Source organism: Camarhynchus parvulus, chromosome 2 (assembly GCF_901933205.1).
Source record: "Camarhynchus parvulus chromosome 2, STF_HiC, whole genome shotgun sequence".
Taxonomy (NCBI): domain Eukaryota; kingdom Metazoa; phylum Chordata; class Aves; order Passeriformes; family Thraupidae; genus Camarhynchus; species Camarhynchus parvulus.
Genome location: NC_044572.1, coordinates 124764712 through 124786326, shown reverse-complemented (window position 1 = coordinate 124786326; position 21615 = coordinate 124764712). Strand labels below are relative to the sequence as shown.

The 21615-nt window shown below is 36.6% G+C and overlaps 1 protein-coding gene across 2 annotated transcripts; it reads right to left on the bottom strand.

The window, feature by feature from the left end:
- Window positions 1-1396: 1396 nt before the first annotated feature.
- LRRCC1 (leucine rich repeat and coiled-coil centrosomal protein 1) lies at window positions 1397-20519 on the bottom strand. 2 transcript variants are annotated; one of them, XM_030943779.1, is made up of 19 exons: window positions 19993-20519; window positions 19706-19911; window positions 19279-19344; window positions 18355-18522; window positions 16462-16631; window positions 16152-16361; window positions 15134-15336; window positions 14268-14439; window positions 13792-13940; window positions 12548-12752; window positions 10077-10216; window positions 8582-8783; window positions 7291-7476; window positions 5943-6117; window positions 5083-5246; window positions 4024-4232; window positions 3707-3844; window positions 2248-2383; window positions 1397-1636 (listed from the first exon to the last, which is right to left on the bottom strand). In XM_030943779.1, the coding sequence occupies exons 1-19, from the start codon at window positions 20067-20069 to the stop codon at window positions 1505-1507; spliced, it is 3108 nt and encodes a 1035-aa protein (XP_030799639.1). In that variant the 5' UTR covers window positions 20070-20519; the 3' UTR covers window positions 1397-1504. The 2 variants fall into 2 exon arrangements, with proteins under 2 accessions (XP_030799639.1, XP_030799641.1); XM_030943781.1 differs by lacking the exon at window positions 19993-20519 and having other exon boundaries at window positions 19665-19840.
- Between the last annotated feature and the right edge of the window lie 1096 nt (window positions 20520-21615).

Sequence of the window (21615 nt, the reverse complement as noted above, 5' to 3'; positions counted from 1 at the left end):
TGCCTTTTTTAAAATTTTGCTTTGCTACTGCTACTTCCATTTTTAAAACAGAGTTTGTTCCCAGATTTCAATGTTGTGCTTTGTTAAAGACTAGTAACTGATCATCAAGATGTTGTTTTTGCTTCCATGACTTCTACTTTTAACTTGTGGCCGTGTTTTCAAGGCCTTTGTCATCCCTTAAGCTGCACCTCATAACAAGAAGCAGCTGGTATCAAGATCTGGTTCACACAGCAAGCTTTCATTAACAAATTAATAACAAACCCAGCAGGCCTCACACAGTTACCCAAAGGCCAGGGCTTTTTACTAGCGCTAAATAAAGTACTTTTAAAGGGCTGCTGTGCACCAAATTGCACCGTCAGTTGCACTGTGCCAATGTGCTAAAGCCTGGGTTCTGAACGACTGATGGCAAAGTCGGCTTAGGGGCTGCTATGGTCACTGGAGCAACAGGACTCCGCTGCAGCTACTGCGAGGTGCAAGGGGTGAGGAAATAGCTCCACCTGGTGTACCAGTGTGTTCCCGTGATTTTGCTGCTCACGGCTCCCTTGACTTCAGCAGCATGAGGGATGGGGTCGTTGAGGATGGGGTCGTTCAGTAGCAGTTTAGGATCTTCTGAGAACAAGCAAATGAAGTAAACACCTGAGTACTGTGGAGATGGTAAAGCCTCCATCATGAAATAAGTGTAACAACATATTAACATAAGGGTTATCTTTTGCTTCCAGAAGAAGCTCTTAGGTTACTATCTCCTCTATTTCAAAAGCCTGGTAGGGAGCCTATTGCTGTGGAGAAAACCAAACTACACTGCCAAAAAAGCCATTCCAAAGTGCAGGAGTTGCACATTCTCCAGCAGTGGCAAATTAAAGATGTTTTCAGGTACAAGGAAGATGGAGAGAGTCTATTTACAAGGGCATGTTGTGACAAGACAGGGGAGAATGGTTTTAAACTGAAAGACCGGTTTAGATTAGCCGATAGGAAAAAATTCCTTACTGTGAGGGTGGTGAGGCACTGGAACAGGTTGTCCAAAGGGGTTGTGAATGCCCCATCTCTGGAAGTATTCAAGGCCAGGTAGGATGGGGCTCTGAGCAACCTGGTCTAGTGGAAGGTGTCCCCACCCATGACAGGGATGTTGGAACTGGATGATCTTTGAGGTCCCTTTCAAAACAAGCCCTTCTATTCTTGGTTCTCTCATTACAAGAATCTTTACCTCACTGAAGCAAAGCTTCAACCTTTTGGCTTAGAACTTTCCAACTTCCTTTTCTCTTATTAAACATGCTAATTCCTAATTTCATATGATGCTTTTCATCTATACATGTTTTGACCCATTTTGAAAGCAGTTAAAAATAAATAAAGGTTAGAAATAACTATTTATTATGAAAATAATGTAAAAACATTTGTCTGCTCCCTGAACTATCAAAATATACAACAAAGACTTAATTCTCTAGAAAACAAGGAAAAGTGCTTTGTAGTGGATGAAACTGCTTGTGTAATATACATTTTAATATCAATATTAATAATCTTCAAAGTCTTGTTGAATATCATTCAGTGCATGTGTAAGTCGTCGTATTTTGTTTTCCATGGCTTTTTTATTGTTTGCCATTTCTTGCAGAAGCTCCCGCATTTCTTCTTCAACAGAGTAGACCTGAAAGAGCACACAGAGATGAAGCAGAATTCTTGCTTTTCTTAATACACCTAAACCTATATAATCTTGGCAATTTTTAACACTGATAAGCAATGCAAGAGTTATATGCTTATGTTTGAATATGCAATGCATTACTCTTGATACTGGATTCAGAAGCAGGGTTTTTTCTTTAAAAAAATATATTAATCTGCTAGGAGGTAGCAAGTACTGTATCAATACAGAAAACTTATTACAGAAAAAAAAGCACCAGTTGTCATGTTAAGGAAGAATGCAGTAGATGACAGAAACAGTAACAGTTAAGGTTGGCACAGATGAGTTAAATGGATTATCTGGCATAGTCATCATTACTTCTGCCTGTATGGATAAGCAAATGTTTAGCTATTGATTCCCAATAACTGCATAGCATGGAGCTTTATTCTGCGTGAATAGAAAACATTACAAAGGCACAAGTCTAGAGATTTTGCTGTGCAAAGATTGAGTACTAAACCAGGACTGTTTCCATCCAGTCAGCCTGATGGATTCAAACAGGAGACTTCCAAGCATGACTCTTGTAGCAGCTGTAGAATAAAAATGCAAATAGAATAACTGTATAAATTGAGTATTAAAATTACTTTTTCATTTGCTGCTTCAATTTGTTTTTCCTTTTCATTTTCCAGGTGCAAGAGTTCTTCCTGATGTGCTGCCAAAACTGACTCAAGTTTTTTTCTGAAGGCATTATCCATTTTATGAAGCTTTTCCACAGCAATCCTAAAAAAATATTGAAAAAAAAAATCATGGTCTTGCAAATAACTGAAGTATTTTGCTTTGTCCAGTTCTGCCTTTGATAAGGTTTTAATAACATAAGCATGAATACAATTATATATTGGCATCAGAAGTGTCCTGTTTGCTCAAGTACAATTTCTAGCTTTATGCACTGTGTTTACGACCTCTGGCATTCTCTAAGGAGAGGCATTTAATCACTAGCAAAGGATATGAAGATTAGGGCGTGCTACTGTCAACATGGACAAGAACTCCACCTATTTTCAAACATCTCCTTATGCTTTTGGTTCCGAAGAAGTGAATGAACTGTGTGATCCTGTGAACAGCCTGTGAGCCTGTGTCTCACAGAAATAGGAAAGTGTCTCCTTCACCATAAAGAAGCATTTCTTTAACTGCAAGTAAATTCTGCTTATAAAGGATAATTCTTAAATATGCAGGAACAAAATGCAAGGCAATTTTATACAATTAATTTACAACAAAATTCTGAAACAAACATTATTTAGAACAAAAATTGCAGTTTCACTATTGATCTTCTGACAGTTTCAAACACCAGTACTATTGACTGTTTGAGGTGGTTTGTTTTGTTTGGCTTTTTTGTTATTGTTGTTTGTTGTTGATTTGTTGTGGTTCTGTTTTTTGCTTTTTATGCAGTCTTATTAACTAGCTGGTATTTTCTCAAGAATAGTTGGGAGGAAGGAAGAAAAACATGAGAAGGGGACCAAAGAATAAAGTAAAACTCATCAGTTTAGCAAACTTCTCCATCACTCCAGAAGGATATGAAAGAATTTTTCAGATTATGAGTACTAGTTTCTGTATCATTTCATATTTAAGTATTAATTGATTGAAGAAATTGACAGTAAGAGGAACAAGAAAATAAATTTTAAATTTTGCTATTTGTATGGGAAAAGAATGACAGGTAATTTAGAAACAGTCTGTCACAGACTGTAACAGTGATTAACAGACACCAAGTTGGGCAGGGGTGTTGATCTGCTGGAGGGCACGATGGCTCTACAGAAGGGATCAGGGCAGGTTGGATTGATGGGACAAGATCAATTGTATGAGGTTATTTTCAAAGAAAATGGAAATAATGATGTTCAGATGCCAAATGCTCTAACTGAATGCCAATTCCATAAAGTAAGTCACCTCTACCGCAAGAATTCCTTCTAGGCCCAGTTTGTAACTGGGTTCACCAAGTAGTTAAAAAGGTATTACACATTCTTTCACCCCATAATCAAGCATTTCTGCACGGTTATTAATAGTGCAACTCTACAGTATCTGAGTAGTCACAAAATAAATTATTAAAGTGTTTACCTTTGAGTTTGAAGACTTTTATTTCTCTCTTCAATCAGCTTCTTCTCTTTGAAATCAAAGTTCTCCTTCATTTGTTTAACCTGAACCTCCAGCTGGCTTAACAGCTCTCCTTTACCCTGCCACCTCTTTTTCAGTGCACTGAAAATAAAATGCACATACTTACAATGAATGTAAATACCACTTCTTAGGAAGGCAGAAGAGTTTCTCATGCTTCTATTTTTCCTCATTTCTGTGGGTTTTAATAGCAAGCAAGAATAACTTCAGAGCAGTGTTGCATACAATGATCCCAAAGAATTATTGTGATATTTATGTATCACCTGTGTGCATTCTTAATGTCATCAAGTTCTACTTCTTTTTCTTCTAGCAGTTGCTTTAATTCCTCTTTTCTTTCATTTTGCCTTTCTAATTTTTTCATTAGCTTTTCACATTCAGCAGCTTTTTCATCCAACTGTATTTGAAGCAATTTCTGAGCTTCTCGATTTTCTTCATGGTGTTTTTTGATTTGTTTATCTTTTTCTTGCAAGCCCTTTAGAAGATAAATATTTTAGAACACACAAACTCCCTTAATTTTAATGTTTCCCCTTAAGAGTATGTGTTTAGTCTATGATGGAATAAAGCAAAGAACAACATAAAAGTTTACTCTCCTAAATCTATGAAGAACACTTAGTAAAGTGATAGTTACTTCATCTAAAAGAAGTCTGAATTTAAAAAAAGTCATCAAAACAAATCTGAAGTTGAAAGCAAGATAAGAAAAAAGTTATTCTGAATTCTTATTCTACATAAGAGTTGAATAAACAACTTACATGTAAGTCACTGAGCTCAGAATCTGTGTAACAATGACTAATGGCATCTATCTTTGACTGATGTAACATGCTATAAAACGTTGATTATTAAGCTAAAGTTCTAAGTCTCTAAATGACACAAATGAAATTATTGGGACAAGACATATTACTTCTGCTGCCAAAATACTATTTTACAAGAACAAAATAAATAAAAAATATTTATGTTGCAAAATAAATGCGAAGCAAACTTTAAAAAATTATTTTTCCTTTTCTTTTAAACACTCAGAATTATGCTATCCTAGTTTCACCTCTCGCAAAATCATTATCAAGAATACACTGAAGCAAGGCAAAGAGAAGAAAGTCTGTACATAAATATGGTTCAGTGAGAGATTCAAAGTAGTATCATTGTGCATCTATTTAATAAAAAGCTCTCTTCTGCTCTCAGTGAAATGAATTGCCACTGACAGCCTGATTGTGATTTGTGAGTGAGAAAACCCTAAGTGCAGACCCAGCTTTTGTCAAAGGGTTTATGATAGCTAAAATTAAGACTTGCAGTGAAAGTTAACCACACAAATTGTCAGATATGGCACTTACTTCTTTTAATCTCCTAATTGTTTCTGTCTGATCATCCACTATTTTGTTTTTAATTTTTATGGTATCACTGTCCTGTTCCTTTTGCTTTTTTAATGTGTCAATCTCATTTGTTAAAACTTCAATTTTTGCCTCCAGTTTCCCTCGATCTTGTGCAAGATGAGCTCCTGGACAAAACAGGATATTGATTTCAAGATGTGGAATGTTGGGAGATTGGGCTGGGGGAGGCAAAGGTAAGAACCTTACAAACCAAAGGTTTGACTGTTTTTCCCACTGGAAACACTGTAGGGATTTAATCTGTAGGTAGGTAACACTGAAGAGGAAATGTAGAACTGAAGGTCTGTGTTTTATCATTTATGAACACTTCTCTGAAAAATAGCTGACAAAAATTCTTACAGACCCCTGAAGACCACAAGGTGGTGCTGAATCACAGGAATAGAGAAAAATGAAAAATGCCCAAACTTTTCTTCTCCTAGCATTTAACACTGTTTTAAGATATATACTGAAATTTCCATATTAGATTTCCCTACCAGACAAGAAGCATTACATAACATTATTTACAGATCCTTGTTTTTCTAGTTTCACGTTTAAAAGTTCTTTGTACAACTTCATGGCATTTTCACATTTTCAGGAAAGAGATAAACTGTATTCACAGCTGACTCCCACAACTGCTGTTACAGATCCTGTATCAGTCCATGTGCCACAGAACATTTATTGTTGCACATTATCTTTACAACTGGGTAAGATCAGGAAGGCATCGAAGGACCTTGTCATGATTAAAACTCTATTGGAGTGTTCATTTGAAACGTAAGATATTCAACGCCTTTTTTTTTTCTGCAAAGGAAAAAAAAACATTATTTTACCCTGTTCTGCCAACTCCTGCCCCCATATTTTTCTTTCCATTTTTAATCCATCAATCACAGATTGCTGGGCTGTCAGCTGGGAAATAAGTTTTACATTTTCCTTTTTTAGAAGTTCAACTTGAATAGCCTTTTGTTTGTCCTCCTCAATCACAGTTTCAAGTTCTCTAGTTCGACTCTGTACAAACAAACATTGGGAAAAGACAGTAAGATTATTTAGAACAATATCCAAAATTTCAAATCAATACTAAGGGGTTAGGAAACCCTTAACATACACCACATGAAGTTAACCGAGAAATATTCTGCTTGCATTTGAGGCTCTATCTGTATCTCATTTCAGTTGTGAAACACAAATGTTTGCTTCAAATAGACATACTTCATCCCAGAAAACTGTAAAGTTGACTTCTAAATACCCACTCTAATGTATTAATGTCATCATAAAAAACAGTTTAGAATTATAAATGCACAAGTCAAGAAAAGCAAGAAAAGTAAAGTAATTAAAAACTGAATCAGAAGAAGACAGAAACTGGAATGTACTTTCACTTCCAATGATAAATATGTATCTTCAATTATCCCAGCTACATTTTGTTTTACAGATTACAGCTATTTAATATAGGTATTTTTCAATTTTATTCTTAAAAGCATCACTGACTGCCAGAATCGTATTCTGTACAACAACAAAATGTTTGGGCACCCTAACAACAACAACACGAAGAAGGGAGATTAGAAACAGCTGTGCAGGGGTTGTATTCCGCCCAAGTTTTAGCACAAAGCTGGACTGGATCACACAACATTTCAAAAGTTATGTCCTTTAAATTTAAAAAAATTATTTACAGATAATAGTACTAGAATATGTTACCACAAAACAACTGTGCCCACAGGATTTAAGATTAAAATCTGACACTCAGTAGATAATGAATAATACTAATATTATTCAACTAGGAGATACTAAGCTGCTAATAGCTACATTGCATTATTTGTTCAATTACAGTTTTACTTCATATAAGTGACCAGTGCAGAAGCATGTTCCATTTCTTTGAATTTATAATGGGTCAAGGCTACTAATGTAGTTTTGATTGACCAACTGGTATGTAAAAACTTCTACTGCTCAAAGGGCAAGGGAGTGCACTTTCCAAAACATGAGTGAGTCGACATTTTTCTGTATGGGGAGCAGTGTTTGTGAGAAATAGAAGTGCAAGATGCAAGAATAAAGGCTGATGCACTACTGCATTTTAGTGCAACAGGAAACCTGTGTCTTTTAGTTAATCAAGCTTGTATGGAATCATTAACTTTTATAGATGAAACATCACAAAAAATAATCTGGGTCATTGAAATGTTTTGAAACAAATACCTTCAGGTTTGCTGTAGCTTCTTCATTTGATTTTGTAAATTCTGCAATTTTTGCTTTCTGTTCTTCCACTAAATTTGTCAAGTCTTGGATCAGACTTGCCATGTCTTTTTCCCTTTGTTCCAACTCAAACAGGGCTTGTTTGTGTTCAACTAGATCAGCAGAAGCTTTTTCAAACCCCTGTTTTACCTAAGATTTTATAAGACAAGACTTGAAAAATGCTAACATTTGGAAAACAAAGTGCATATATAAACATAACTGACATTTGAATTTCAAGTGAAGACACAGAAATTCATCAACTCTATAGGAAATTAGTGAATACCTGAAACCGGTTTTCTCCTGGTTTATTCGTGCAACTACAACTTGAAAAACTGGTTCTGCCCAGCTGCGTACTCATAAAAAACCCCCAAACCCATCAAAACATAACAAAAACCCCCAAACAAACAAAAAAAAAACCCCAACACACAGAAAAAAAAATTATGGGTGGATGGGAAGCAGAGCAGAAAAACCATACTTGGGAGCTAAAAACAATGCTTTGATTAAATCTCATTGTTAAAACTGACATTAAAATCACAAAAGAAGGACAAAGTTAATTCAAGACTTTTTTTTCTTGCAACAGAAAGATTTGAAGGGTAAAACCCCTGTCTCTTCTTTTCTCTCTTCTCCCATCTATTTAAAACAAAGAAAACCAAGTTTTAAAGTGAAGAATTTAATATTTTATTTAACATATAAAAAATGTAAATACTAGCCACAGAAATAAATTCCTTAAAGAATTTAGCAAGCAAGTTTTGAATTTGAGTTTCAAAATATATATCCAAAATTCAATTTTGAAAATTTACACAATAAGGAAGTATATTACTAAATACATTTGTGTATATATATATATATATATATATTTACGATAATCTTATGAAAACACAAACCAATAAAGAGGTTTTACTGTAACTGAATATATTCTAATTGAAGGTCAACATATTTTAAAAGAAATTAGTAACATCAGACAGAAGGGGTTTTTAAAATTTCTTTTGATTAAGTGATTAAGTTCTACATATGAACAAAAATGCTGGGGTTTTTGAATGCTGACTTGGCATTTGCTGTCATTGTTCTAATCACTGATATTTCAAACCTTTCTACCAGTATTCTTGCATGAATCCTTGGATCAAAGATCATAGGGATAAAAAACCAACCCAACAAAACACCAAAAAACCACACCCAGAATATCCACCCAAATGCAACATATTTAAGAGAACTATAACCCCACCTAGTGTGAGATGAAATGTTCTCTTAGTCTTACCTCTTCAAACCTTTTTGTTTCGATAGTTAAAGCTAAACGAAATTCATCTTCTAACTCTCTGTACTTCTGGTTTGACATGTTAATTTTCTCCTGCAATTCTCTAACACACTGTTCATGCCTCTGCTCCTCTTTAGCCATTTCTTTTGACAAAGCGTCTTGAAATTCAGGTCCATTTAAAGCAACTCGGGTTCCAAGTTCTTTCCTGAAATTACCAAGCATACACTTGAGACATGAACTGCAGGATTTCACAATGCTGTTTTAATTCATTTCCTTGGTCTTACTGAACAATGATAATGAATTACATAAAAAATGGGATAAATTCCTTTATCTCACAGACAGCCTTCAGTCTTCTCTGACAATGGCCCTAGCATGAGGAAAATTCTGTTGACTACTGTTAAAAACACCCAAAGGAATATCCTTACATTTTAATTCAAACATTTGTAGAAATTATTCAGTTGTGTTTTTGCTGTGATTTAGCACTTGTATGCTTTGCTGTTAACAAACATCTGGAAGTGACATTGGAATCAGGGAAAAGCCCTGTACAGCCAGACGCCCTATTCTGCAGTCCGTCATTCCTTTCACCTTCACCCAACAACTGCCGCTATTCACTCAGACCTAAAACCTGAAAAGCAGCAGCAACAGGGACCTAAAAGGACAATGTTGAAGCAAATGTACCCAGTACTTCAACGCTACTCTGTTCATCTACTTTAAAGCAAAAAAAAAAAAAAAAAATGCACTGTCCTTCACATTGTATCTATTGGAGCTTTATGAGGTAATTATTTAAGTTCTCAAAATAAAGCTGTAAGATTCTTCCCACCTAAACCTGCCATTTTCCTGGTGACTGAATAAATTTTCCCTTGTACAATTTAGCAATTTTAACTAGCTTATTTTATTAATAACCTCTCTTATATAATACTATACCTCATGGTATTCTTGATATAGTTTTTACACATATTTGATTGTATTAGCTGAACACCATAGAACTTAGCCTCAAGTATTCTTCAAAAAAGGGAAATTTTCAAAGAGGAAAACAGCCAGGCAAGTAACTCACATGCCACCCAACAAGCAAGGTTCTGCAGAGGCTGCAGAATACTTTGTGTTATTGCAGCATAGGCAGCTCTTCAGTCAGTAATTCAAATATGATTTTATTTTTATATGATTTTATTTTTATCTGATGATTGGTGGATTACAGATCAAGTATTTAAAATAAAGAATTTGACCATGTTATGAGACAAAAACCTTTCACGTGGAAGGCTGGAAGTTGCCTACATGAACTTACGAGTCAGGAATCTACAAGATATTCCTAAATGAGCAAGAAAATGTGTAGGAAGACATCTATGTTTTCACAATGACCGTCTCTCCCACTAATCAAAAAAACCCAAAACAAACCAAACCTGAACAAAAACGCATCCATACTTTAGAACACATTTAAAAAAACATGCTGGCAACACAAGCATCTCTATTAACTTGTGAAAAGAAAATAATGACCCCATACCTTTGCTCTTGCTCTCTTAATACAAGAAGCTCATGGAGTTGTTTCACCTTCTCCTTCTGTTGTCGGACAGATATTCGAAGTAACTGTACTTCTCTTTCATTTGCTGATGCTTTAAGCTCTGCTTCTTGCACCTGTTTCATCTGTATCATAAAGACAAGAGCAAGATTTTCTTAAAACTGTATCTAATTGTCATGTTTTATACTAGAACAAAAAGGAACAGGTGTCTTCTAAGAGTTTTTGTTTGGGGTTTTTGTTTGATTTTGTTTTGGTTTTTTCTTAATATATTGTAACACTTGAAGAAATTTAAGATAAGATGTTTAAAATAAAGTCTTAACTTCCTACAACTCAAAAAGCAACCTTGATAAAGAACCAATGGCATTTACTTAATTTGTAAAGAACTTCGAGGTGTCCTGCAGAAGTGGAAGAATAAGGGCATTGGCAGAACAATTTCTGCAATTAGAAACTCTTTTATTGTAGTACTTGTATTAGTTTCAAACAAAACATTTTTAGATGTATTCAACATTAACTTCATTTTTTAAACACTCCACTTTTGTCAAAACCTCCATCTTTCTGATTTGTACAGTTTAGAGCTGCTGAACAGAGCTGCTTTCTAATGATTTTACAAAAAATGTAGAATTGGTACAAACACCAGATGGCATACTCCACTTTTCCATTCGAGGCAAGCTTTTATGAGCAATTCCATTTTACAGACTTAAGCCTTTTAAATATGAAATGCTTTTCTGATTCAACATGAAGAAAAAAGATATGAAAAAAAGTTATAAAAAAGGTTTTGATTACTCATTAAATGGTAATTCAAAATCAGGACAATTCAGAAGGCTAAGTTTTTATGTTCTACATGTTAAGCCTTTTCATGAATAATTTAATGAGTAACTTTTAGACACATCCCACTGTATTCCTTTGTTTTGTGGAAGAAGTGAAGGAATTCTCTCCTAAACTGTAGCACTTAAAAACATCAAGCAAGAACACATTTTGACAAAAATGTCAAGGAAGAACAAGGGAATAGGGTACACATTTAGATGCATAGTAAACTTACTCATCTTGAATCCCTTCAAGAAGTCATTTAGTAATGCTGGCTGAAGGCCTTAAATAGTGGTGGCTACATAGGGTAACCATAATTTACCTCTGAAAGTAATTGCTGGGATGTACAATAAGAAAGCTCTATGGAATATTCTAGAATTTCTTAATCTTGGAATTGATAGAATAGGTCAAAGGTATATTAAATCTGAACATTCAAAAAGAGGATTTAGTTTTGAGAGCATCATGATTATTCTTTGAAACATAATTATTAAGGAGTATTTGCTACAGGATCTTAAGGACAGGAACAAAGACTTTCCAGTAATAAAAACAATGTTACTACCACCAAAAGGGATGACTTATTTCTACAAACTCATCGAAAGAAAAATAAAAAGCCTCATACATCAATGAGGTGTTTTCATTCTTATAGGATAGAAAAAACCACACACACACTACATTTAGTACTTTTTAAACTGACAGGCAGATACCTGATCTAAACTGAAGATCACTTCTAGATTCCACAATAGCTCCAAGGTATCTACAGCTAAGGAAGAAATGGAAGAGCCACTCAAGTCCCCAGCCAGGAGCCTAAAGTAGAGGGTACTTGCATGGGTTTGTCAAGACACTCCCTGATTTTCATTCCGTTCAGGGAACCTAAACATCAACACTTCCTAGAGCACACACTATCACTTCAAAGACTTTTCAGGATGGATGTGTTAAGATTCATTTTCTCTAAGTTAAGTGACATAGGAATGGACTAAAATAGGAATATAAACAAACAAAAGGAGTATATATTGGAGGACAGTGAAAATTCAACAAATAATTTCTCAGAAAGAAATAGTAGCAGTATCTGGTCCAGCATCTTGATCTTATGTATTTGTATACTCAACAAAGACCCTCTGACTACAAAAGCATCATTATCTTCTCCAGCTGTAAAAATAAAACCAAAAAATCCCCAACAAACAAACATAAAACATCACACAAACTAACCAGAATCTTTCATGTTCTCAGCAATTACTGTTTTGTTCTGGTTGCAATTAAAAGCATCTAATTCTTTAGACCAGAGAAACAAATAGAAACACCAGATTTCCATCCCAGTAGTAAGATGCCTGCTGATTTTAGCAACTTTAAAACTTGTCTTTATCACTTGATATTTTCAGAAAATATCAACTCTCAGCATTAAGTACATAGGACTCGTTCTACTTTATCTTAAGGCCACCATAAAATTTATATTTAAAATTTATATTTATAAAATACATTAATTGACAGTCAAAATAGATACCTGTTGTTAACTATAACTATGCAGAAAAAAAAGCCACAGATTTTATTGTGGAAAACTCAGACTCAATGTTGGTAAAATCTAGTATTTCTTTGTATTCAGGACTATGGTAGCCACCCTGTTGCCATTGCATAATTTACTTATGAAAAATATTTACCTCTGCTGCTCGCTGCTGCAACCTCTGTGTCTCCATCTTGGATAGTGTTTCTTCTAAAGCTTGCATGGCCTTCTGATATTCTGCTTCTTTATTTCTTGCCTGATTTAGCTCATTAGTAAGTCTTTCAGTTTCACCTTTCAACTGTTGGACATCTTCTTGCAGTCTCGCTTTGGCATCTCTCTCTTTCAATATCAATTCCTTTAACCTGAGAATAAACGCAGTTAAGTTGTATTATAAATGTTTTACTTGTAAGTTTCATGCCAAATACATTGAGAAAAAGGCATTAGTAGCTGTTGTAGCTACACATCTTGTTTTTTACTGTGTTTTACAATTCATAGCACCGCCATATAAAACTGTTTAAAGAGACATAAACCATTAATTAAGTCATGTGTAGCATTACTATATGGAGATTCATTTTAAAAAACCTGAGATGGAGACAACCTTATAGATACATCTTTTAGGAAATGACATTCCAGTATTACTTTGCTTTACAGGAACATAATAAGCCTCTTAGAGAAGATGGTATAAATGTAGATGGGTATAAAATAAAGGTAGGTAGTGAACCTAAAACAAAAAGGGAAGAAAGGAAAATATTCACAGTCAGTCACGGATGGTAACTCAGGAAGCATGTGGCTTAGTTCTTCCTAAAAGAAAATGAGGCTTTGATAAATACAATACAGTTAAGAAAAAGCCAAATGGAGCAGACATCTCCAAAAATAAGGAGATCTTTGAAAACAAAAAAGCTGCTGCTGAGAACACACAAGATGATGACATCTTCCTCTCTGATGATGTGCTAGGCTTGCCCTGCACAATACATTGCCTATGGGCCAATGCTAGCCTGCCAGAAACATTTTTGTTCTAATGTGCTGTGCAGAAAAAAGCAAAGAATGCTCTAGATGTATGTGGAAAGGGAGACTGGGACACCGAAGGCAGAAGTATGATATGGGACAGCTACTAGACCTTGAACTGCAGATATAGTTATGATACAGGTTGTTTGGAAAGTAATGGCTAGAAACAGAGGAAAGTGGCATACTGATACTGTCCTGTGACAAGAACAGAAAGAAAGCTGCAAAAGGGAATTTCATTAGGTAATACTCAGAGAAATTTTAGCACTACTTCTTGATGCCTTATTTTCCAGTATATTGTTTAAAGCTGTCCTTGTTTCTTAAGCCTACAAAATGAATTATTGGAAAATAAAAAAACCCACCATAACAAACTCTTAGACTATAGCATTATTTCCCTACCTGTCTCTAGTGAATAAAGCCATACTCTGAATATTCTTTTCTTCTTTTGCATGCTTCTGTAGCTCACTGACATGCTCTAATAATTTCTTCTCTGCTTGCTCTGCTTTCCATCTCCTTTCTTTCTCCTGATCCAGTTCCTGAATCAGTGCCTTAGCAAGAATGTGATAAGCATCAACTTACTAGGAAACATTCAAACATAGCCAAAAATGATAAACAGTATTTATAATTGTAGAACAAGACTTTTTTGTCTTTGTGGAATTCATGGATGACAGAAGAAAGTGCAAGCGACCAGGCCAAAAACTCCCATAAAGGTGAAATAAAATACATCCTCTCCCAGCTGGCACTACAAGAACTCCACTACTTTTGGTAATATCTACATGCAATTATTTTTGTCACCTCCAGTTTTAGTGTAACTGGGAGACATATGTTTGGCTTCAGATAAAGATATATTTAACTTGAAATGATGCAAAACCTACTCGGTATGTTGATTCCTCTATGCGATTTGCATTACATTCTTCTACTTTTTCCATATTGCTCTGTCTTCCAGTTAGTATTTCAGCTTTTCTTCCCACTACTTTAAAATGAGAGTCATTCTCACTGGAGCACAGACACTTCAAGGAACTCTTCTTCTCTTCCCTATATGCACAGCTTAAAAAGTAACAGTGGATTCAGACACTTTTAAATGAAAAAAACGTACAGTTTAGTGCAGCAGCTAAATACTAGAGAGCTAAAAACCATTTAGAAAATGATTTGCAGACTACAGAAACAGCTAAATTCAAATATTCAGCTCTAAAAAGATACTTACAACTAGCAGATGCTACCTAAAACCATCTCATGATCACATAGACACAAAATAATTTTAGAAGAGTAGAGTAGCTGTAGAGCTGAAGTAGCTGACTGAACAAATATATTCCAATTTGTATTGTCTTCTACTCATCACTTCTGATATTTACTATACAAATCAAACTAATCACTATGGCACCTCAGCTTCATCAAAAATATATATTCTTGACCATTGTTCTGACACCATGAATCTTTTAATTACTCAGTTCCATCTGTGGAGAATTCTTTTGCCACCACAATTTAAAATAAAGATGGAAACATAAGCTGTTAGGATTTTGAAAGTGTTTGTTTTGGAATCTTCAGTTCAATTTCTTCTCACCTGAAGAAAGAAACAGCTCATGTGGAGAAACAACTGAATGAAGCCTCAGTAGCTACTCATTTTCAGAGTACTATTAATTGACTTGATTTACTCAACCTACCACTTCCAGTGAAATGTTTCAATTTAAAGCTATGTTAATGTTGACAATATTCAGTTTAATTAATTTTATCACTGAGATACCTGTCAGTAATTTTCTTCTTTAGATGACTTGCATGACCTTTTGTAGATAAGGCAGTTTTACGGTAAGTGGGGATCTTGCTTCCTCTCATGACCTTTCTGTTGTTCTCTTTTCCACTTTCATTGTCACTCTCAGAAGTTGGATCTGTGTCTCTCTTAGCTTTGAGAGCACTTGGAGCAGCTTCCTGTCTTGAACTATCAGATACCTAAGAAGAGATCAAAGTTTTAGATACAAATTTTACAATTTCTGATTGGCTAACACTTATTCAGGTGCAATTTTTTAAAAAGTTCATACAAAATAATTTTGACAAAAACTAAACAACTGCTTCCAGTTCTTTACTTTTACAATCCCTTCCCTCCTTGCTGAAATATTTTATTGTTTTAAAACTAAAGTAAACCCAGGATGCTTGAGAACATATAGTTGTTTCCATTTGAAATACCTGAAGTTTGGTAAAATCCTTAGGCAGTTGGGGAAAAATGTAAAACAAACACAGCACTTAAAACCAAAAAAGGCCTTGCAAACACCAGTACCAAGCAAACCTGACAAACTTATGTTGTCTGTGTTGACAACACAAACTAATACACGACAAGCATATCAGACCAAGTTGACCTATTGGTGAAATTAATTTTCACCAACTGTATAATGAAGGCACTTTGGTGCATTTCATATTTTACTCTGGTTCAGCTAGTACATGGATGGTTTCAGGATTAAAAAAAAAAACAACATAAAAAGAATTTTCTAATACAACATGATTGGATAGCTCTGCTAGTCCCATATGCTATGGTTTTTATTCTGTATGGAATGATTTATGATTCATGATACAAAGTGCAATCTTCAGTTTTAAAGACTCGTTTTTATTTTATTCCCAGCTTCTCAAAATGATTTACACATTAGCACAGTCAGCCCATAATACCAGTAGAAATGCTCTAGTCTGGTTCAGCAAATTTTTCATTATCAGAAAGGCACACCTTATCTTACAAAAAAACCTTGCTGTGCAATCACAGAAATAAAAAACATCACCTTTTGTAGTATCTGTAAAATCTGATCTTCTATTTTTTTAATCCTCATCTCACTGTGTATTTTATCAAGCTGGGTCTTCTCAGGTTCAGAAGATGAGACAAGCTCTGTGGAGGAGCTGGTGGCACCTTGCACTGGTATCCTTGAACGCTGCCGAAACTGAGCCAGCGCCTGGTCAATGTGTGGTGTCGCCAGCAGTAAGGGAACATTGTTCTATCAGAAGATAAGACAACTCTTGTAGCATTAATACGTTGCATGCAATATAAAAATAAAATGTGTCAATTTTAAAACTAGTACACACAAACTATGGCACCTGATCTCGGGTGGAAGGGCACCCAGATGAAACCAAAGAGCCCAAAATGTCTTCTAAACACTGCAAATCTGAACAGTTTTCTTCTGCCAGGTTCACTGGTTCACCAGAAGTATTTCTTCCATCTAGAACTGTTAGCTGGGGCAATGACTGAAGAACAGTTTCTCTATAACCTTGAGAAAAAGACCACATTTAAATTGAAATCAACCTTCCAAGATGACACCTGGTGTATTTTAGGTACCTCATCATCTTAAATGATTAATTGCATTTTTAATACAATAAAAAAAGTAGTGAGTTATCTGCAATTGTCTCACCTTTCCCCTCCCAAGGCTTTCAACAGACAACATTACAAATTAAATCAACTGGGAAGCTGCCTGCCTGGTCGTGATCTACACAGGGATTTCCCAGCCACCATCAGCACACTGCAATTGCAGACACCCTTTCAACATCAGCCTACTGCACCCAGGCAGTTGTACCAAATGGAAGGGTAGACGAATGTAATAGAAAAGCAAGTTCTGAAAGGGCTTAGACAACTTCATCCTTTGTCAGTGGATGAAGTAAAGTGTTATGAAACTGTAAAGCACTAGGGTTAGTACTTTTAATTTATTAGAATTTGGGCTGCTGAATAATACAGTTTTGAAAGTGCCACCAAAGACATAGATATGAGGAGGTACGTAAACAGTTGCAGAAGAAAACTAGTGGCATTTTCTAAGTTAATCAGATAACTTTAATAGTCCTGTTACTGTTTCTGTAGTGCCTGAATGTATTTGTAAAACATTATGAGTGCATTTAAAAACATTACTTAAAACCTTATTTGGCTTTCCTCAGTAACACTTGGTTTTTCTTTTTAACTGTACATACATTACACCTGTATCAATTGTATGCTCATGATATGATTGCTATTTTGTATGGCTGTAATTCCTACTGTCCCACTCTTTCAAATTACATTTGAACTCTTGCAAAAGCATCAATCTTCCACTTCCATCTTCCTGTAAGAGATTTTCCTCTCTTACACACAAAGAAAATAAAAAAAAACCTACACCAATATAAAATGCTACAATTTAACTTGTTTGAACTTAGACACTTTAATGAACCTTAACATTTTAATGGCCTCAAAAACCTACCCCAAACCAGAAGCTCAAATGCAACTGAAAGTGATGCATCCACATGCATTCTCTAACTTGCCTCCAAGCTGCCTAGTGAAACACCTGACACCTATTTGGATGATAATGCTAATTACTGCAGAGTATCCAGAGTCTGTCACTGCTAACTGAAGCAGGGGGGAAAGAAGGAAAAGCTAACTGTTACTTATCTTTCTCTTGCAGTCTCTAGCAGTAGCAGACTACCTATTTCCTGTGTCTGCCCTCTGCCTAAAAGTTCAGTATCTCTACATACATTCTTTGAGTTCTCCACCTTTCCAGCTTATATTATTAATACTCTTGTTCTTTCACTAGACCACGTGGCTCAGAGCCCCACCCAACCTGTCCTTGAGCACTTCCAGGGATGGGGTATCCACAATCACTCTGGGCAACCTGCTCCAGTGCCTCACTACCCTTCACAGTAAAGAATTTTTCCCTAATATCTAATCTAAACCTACTCCAGTTTGAAGCCATTCCTCCTTGTTCTGTCACTACATGCCCTTGGAAAGAGTCTCTCTCCTTCCTTCTTTTAGACTCCTCTCAGGTACTGCAAAGACACAATTAGGTCACCCTGAAACCTTCTCTTCACCAGGCTGAACAATCCCAATTCTCTCAGCCTTTCCTCACAAGAGAGGTGTTCCATCCCTCTAATTATGTTGGTGGCAATGAATTTGCAAGCTTCAGAAAACAGCTCACAGCTTAAAGGAAATCACTGAGCTAATGACCATAAATTGTCTACATAAGATCAGATCCATACCTGCTATGTGACAAACTGGATTGGCTTTTCCATTTCTTTCCAGCGTGAGGTTTGTCAAACAGCGCAGCCCCTTTGTGCACTGAAGTAAGTGATTCATATTGCTTACACAGTTGCTGTGAAGGTCAATGTGGCTAATCTTATGTCTGGTTCCATTAAGGGATCGAAATCCTGGAAATTTCAGGAATAAAAACCCAAACAACCACAAAGTCATGTTTTCTGCTGCAGTCCTAGACTATGAGGTTTAGAACAAACAGCATCTTGTTGAAAAATATTCAGTAAATAATATATCATAACTAGAAATGAGAGAACAACACTTGCTCCACATTCCTTCTTTACATGTTAATTACCTATGCTACTCTATCACAGAGTACAACACTTAAGCTATTTATGTGAGCTAGCTTTAAAGAAACAGATTAATGTCTGACTGTTAAAAAACATGTAAAAATAAACCTTTTCCTTCAAGTTTCATTTTATAACACAAGCTCACTAACGAAATTGTTATCAATGTTCTTTTGATTTTCCATTACAAGTTCTCTTGATTTTGAAGCATGAAATCATAAGAACAACTGACCATTTCAACAGAGATACATAAGAGAACTTCCATTTCATATGTAAAGTTACATTTTTGTTCTATAAAAATGAAAGATATTAATACTTTGGAAGTAAGTCTGAAATGTTTACTGTACTACTTTCTGAACAAGCTTGGCCTCACCAAACACAGAAGAATAAATTCCAGTTCAGAGCAATCTTTGGTGTTAAAAACTTTAAAGCTGAGAAGAGCAGCAATTGCCACCTGTATTAGCATTATTCAGTGAAATGGCACTTGAAGTTCTAGAAACTTCTCAAAATACACTTGGTCAAGTTTTTCAAAATTAAAGTGAGACAAATGCTTTGTATTGCACAGCACATGGCAACATCACTTACCAGAGAGATCATGTATGCGATTATATGACAAGTTCAGCATAGTTAAATTAAAGAGTTTTTCCAGTCCTAAAAAAAATGAGGGGAAAAACAGAAAGAGGAAGATTTTCAGAAAAATGCACTGTTTTCATCAAATTCAAAACTTGCAAAGTGAACCTTTAAAGATCATAACTACAAATTATGACATTAATCTATAATCATATTACAGAAAACAGATTTTCTTTCTAAATTAAGGCATTTTGCTATGATAAGGCTTACGAAAACTATACATACTCATCTTAAAATTCATTTTATAAAATGGCTAGTATACTAACGCATACTAACTCGGTATAACCTTCATTATATGCAAACATTCCAGAAGTAAACCTTAAGACGACTCTTAGAAAAACCTTTGTAACTTGCTAAATGGTCAGAAATAAACACTGCAGACCCTCCACTTTGGTTAGCAGGTTGCAGGACAAGCTCAGGGTGCGCAGCTTAGCCAGAGAACCGAGCCCCTCGATGCGGCGGATCTGGTTTGATGACAGATCCAAGTGCTGCAGATTCCGGAGGTGGTCGAGCCCTTGGATCCTGGCGATGAGGTTACAGTGGGCGTTGAGCGTGTGCAGGTCCGAGCTCAGGGATACATCCCTCAGGCTGCGGAGAGAGAAGCCCACCGTCAGCCGGCAGCTCGGCCCTGCGCCGCGGCCTCCCCTCTCCCGGCCCGTCCGCACTCACCTCTTAACGCCCTTATCCATGAGGGTGAGCTCGCCGGGCATCCCCGCCATGCCGCCGGGCCCCCGCGCTGACCGCATCCCGCTTCAATGCTCCCTCGCCTCCCACGGCAGCGCAGCAGCCCACCTTAGGCCGGGACAAAACGCCTCACGGCCCCGCCGCCGCCGCCTCGTCCCGCTCCCGCCGCGGGCAGGCGCGGCCGCGGGGAGGCGGCGCTGCCGGAGCCCGTGGAGCAGCGGGGGACGAGCTCCGTGCTTCCACTGCGCTCCCTGCTGCTCTCTTGCCGCTCCCTGCCGCTCTCCTGCCGCCCTCTTGCCGCTTCCCGCCGCCCTCGGCCGCTTCCTGCTATGGGCCCAGGAAGGGGCCGGGTTTAGGGGCCGAACTGCTTTGCATTGTTTTCGAGGGGACGAAAGTTCCAAAGCCCGGGGGTCTTTGGTGTTTTTAGCGCTCCCCCGGTGTTAAGAGTGTCGCAGAATCACAAAACATCCTGAGATGGAAGAAACACACAGGGATCTGAAACACGCATCGACGGCCGTCGCCAGGAGTCACACCGTGTGCCTGAGAGTGCTGTGTAACTCTGTCAGGCCTGGAACTGTGGCCACCTGCCTGGGGAGCCTCATCCCGTGCCCGACCACCAAAGGATAACGTCAGTGAGGTTTTCGGAGATTAGGCAGCTTTGTCACGAATAAAAAAAAAATCCTTATTAAGACACTGTTTGGGAGATTCTGTGAATGCCTTTTTGTACTAGAAATCATATGCTAGGATGATGAGTGAAAAAAGTTGCATCTGTACTTTAGGATTCCATTGAGTGTAACATTGATTTGTTCGAAGATAGTGATCCAAATCCAGCTGTACGTGCCAGAATAAGAGTTGGAAGATTGCTGGATATCACATAATATGTGTGCATTCACAGAGAAGGAGACTCAGAAAACAAAACAAGAAATTACTTATTTTAACCGTGTAAAACATACGCTATGCTGAATTTCCCAATCATGAATACTAGATAATTAATATTTTAATCATTATGAATTTTAATCATGCATGGTAAAAGCATACTTAATACATACTACAATTTATGAAATTAATAAATGCAATTTAAAATGCATGCAAGTTTTAGTGAGTAGAGGTGTGCTTCTTGTAGAACTACAATTTTTGTAGTCTGTAAGATGAAAGTAGTTGGAGAGTACTGCAGGGATTTGGAGAAAATGGAGGAATTTTCTTATGGTTCGAGGCTGCTCTGGGGCTGTAGATTCGGTCACTGACCATGCTGCAGTGCTTCTTTGTGGTGAAGGAAACTCACTCTAGGTCATTGAAACAATTAAAAGAACAGTCTGTGCACATGCCTGTTTTAGCCATAGGATTCTTACATGACGACATATTGTATAAACTAATTTTCAGATTAATTTATTTTGTATTTGAGTGGAAATCCTGCTGTTCAAGACTGGTGTGAACCACTGTGTCTTTCAAGTTGGTCCCTGTAAAAGCATGAGTTTGTTCACTGCACTGCTGAGCTTTGACCTGCAGGAGAAAACTGGTTCTGCGACTTGACTTGAAGTAAGAACTTTGCAGTTACGAGTTTGGGCATTTACACAACACTTAGGGTTCATGATGAGCCTCTTTTCAGTT

Bases quoted from the DNA above. Each gene is read 5' to 3' on its own strand.
- LRRCC1 (XM_030943779.1), bottom strand. From the start codon at position 20,069: ATGCGGTCAGCGCGGGGGCCCGGCGGCATGGCGGGGATGCCCGGCGAG. The intron at 19,912-19,992 runs GTGAGTGCGGAC...CTCTCTCCGCAG, and splicing joins ATGGATAAGGGCGTTAAGAG to CCTGAGGGATGTATCCCTGA. The intron at 12,753-13,791 runs GTAGGGAAATAA...GTTTATTCTCAG, and splicing joins GCTTTATTCACTAGAGACAG to GTTAAAGGAATTGATATTGA.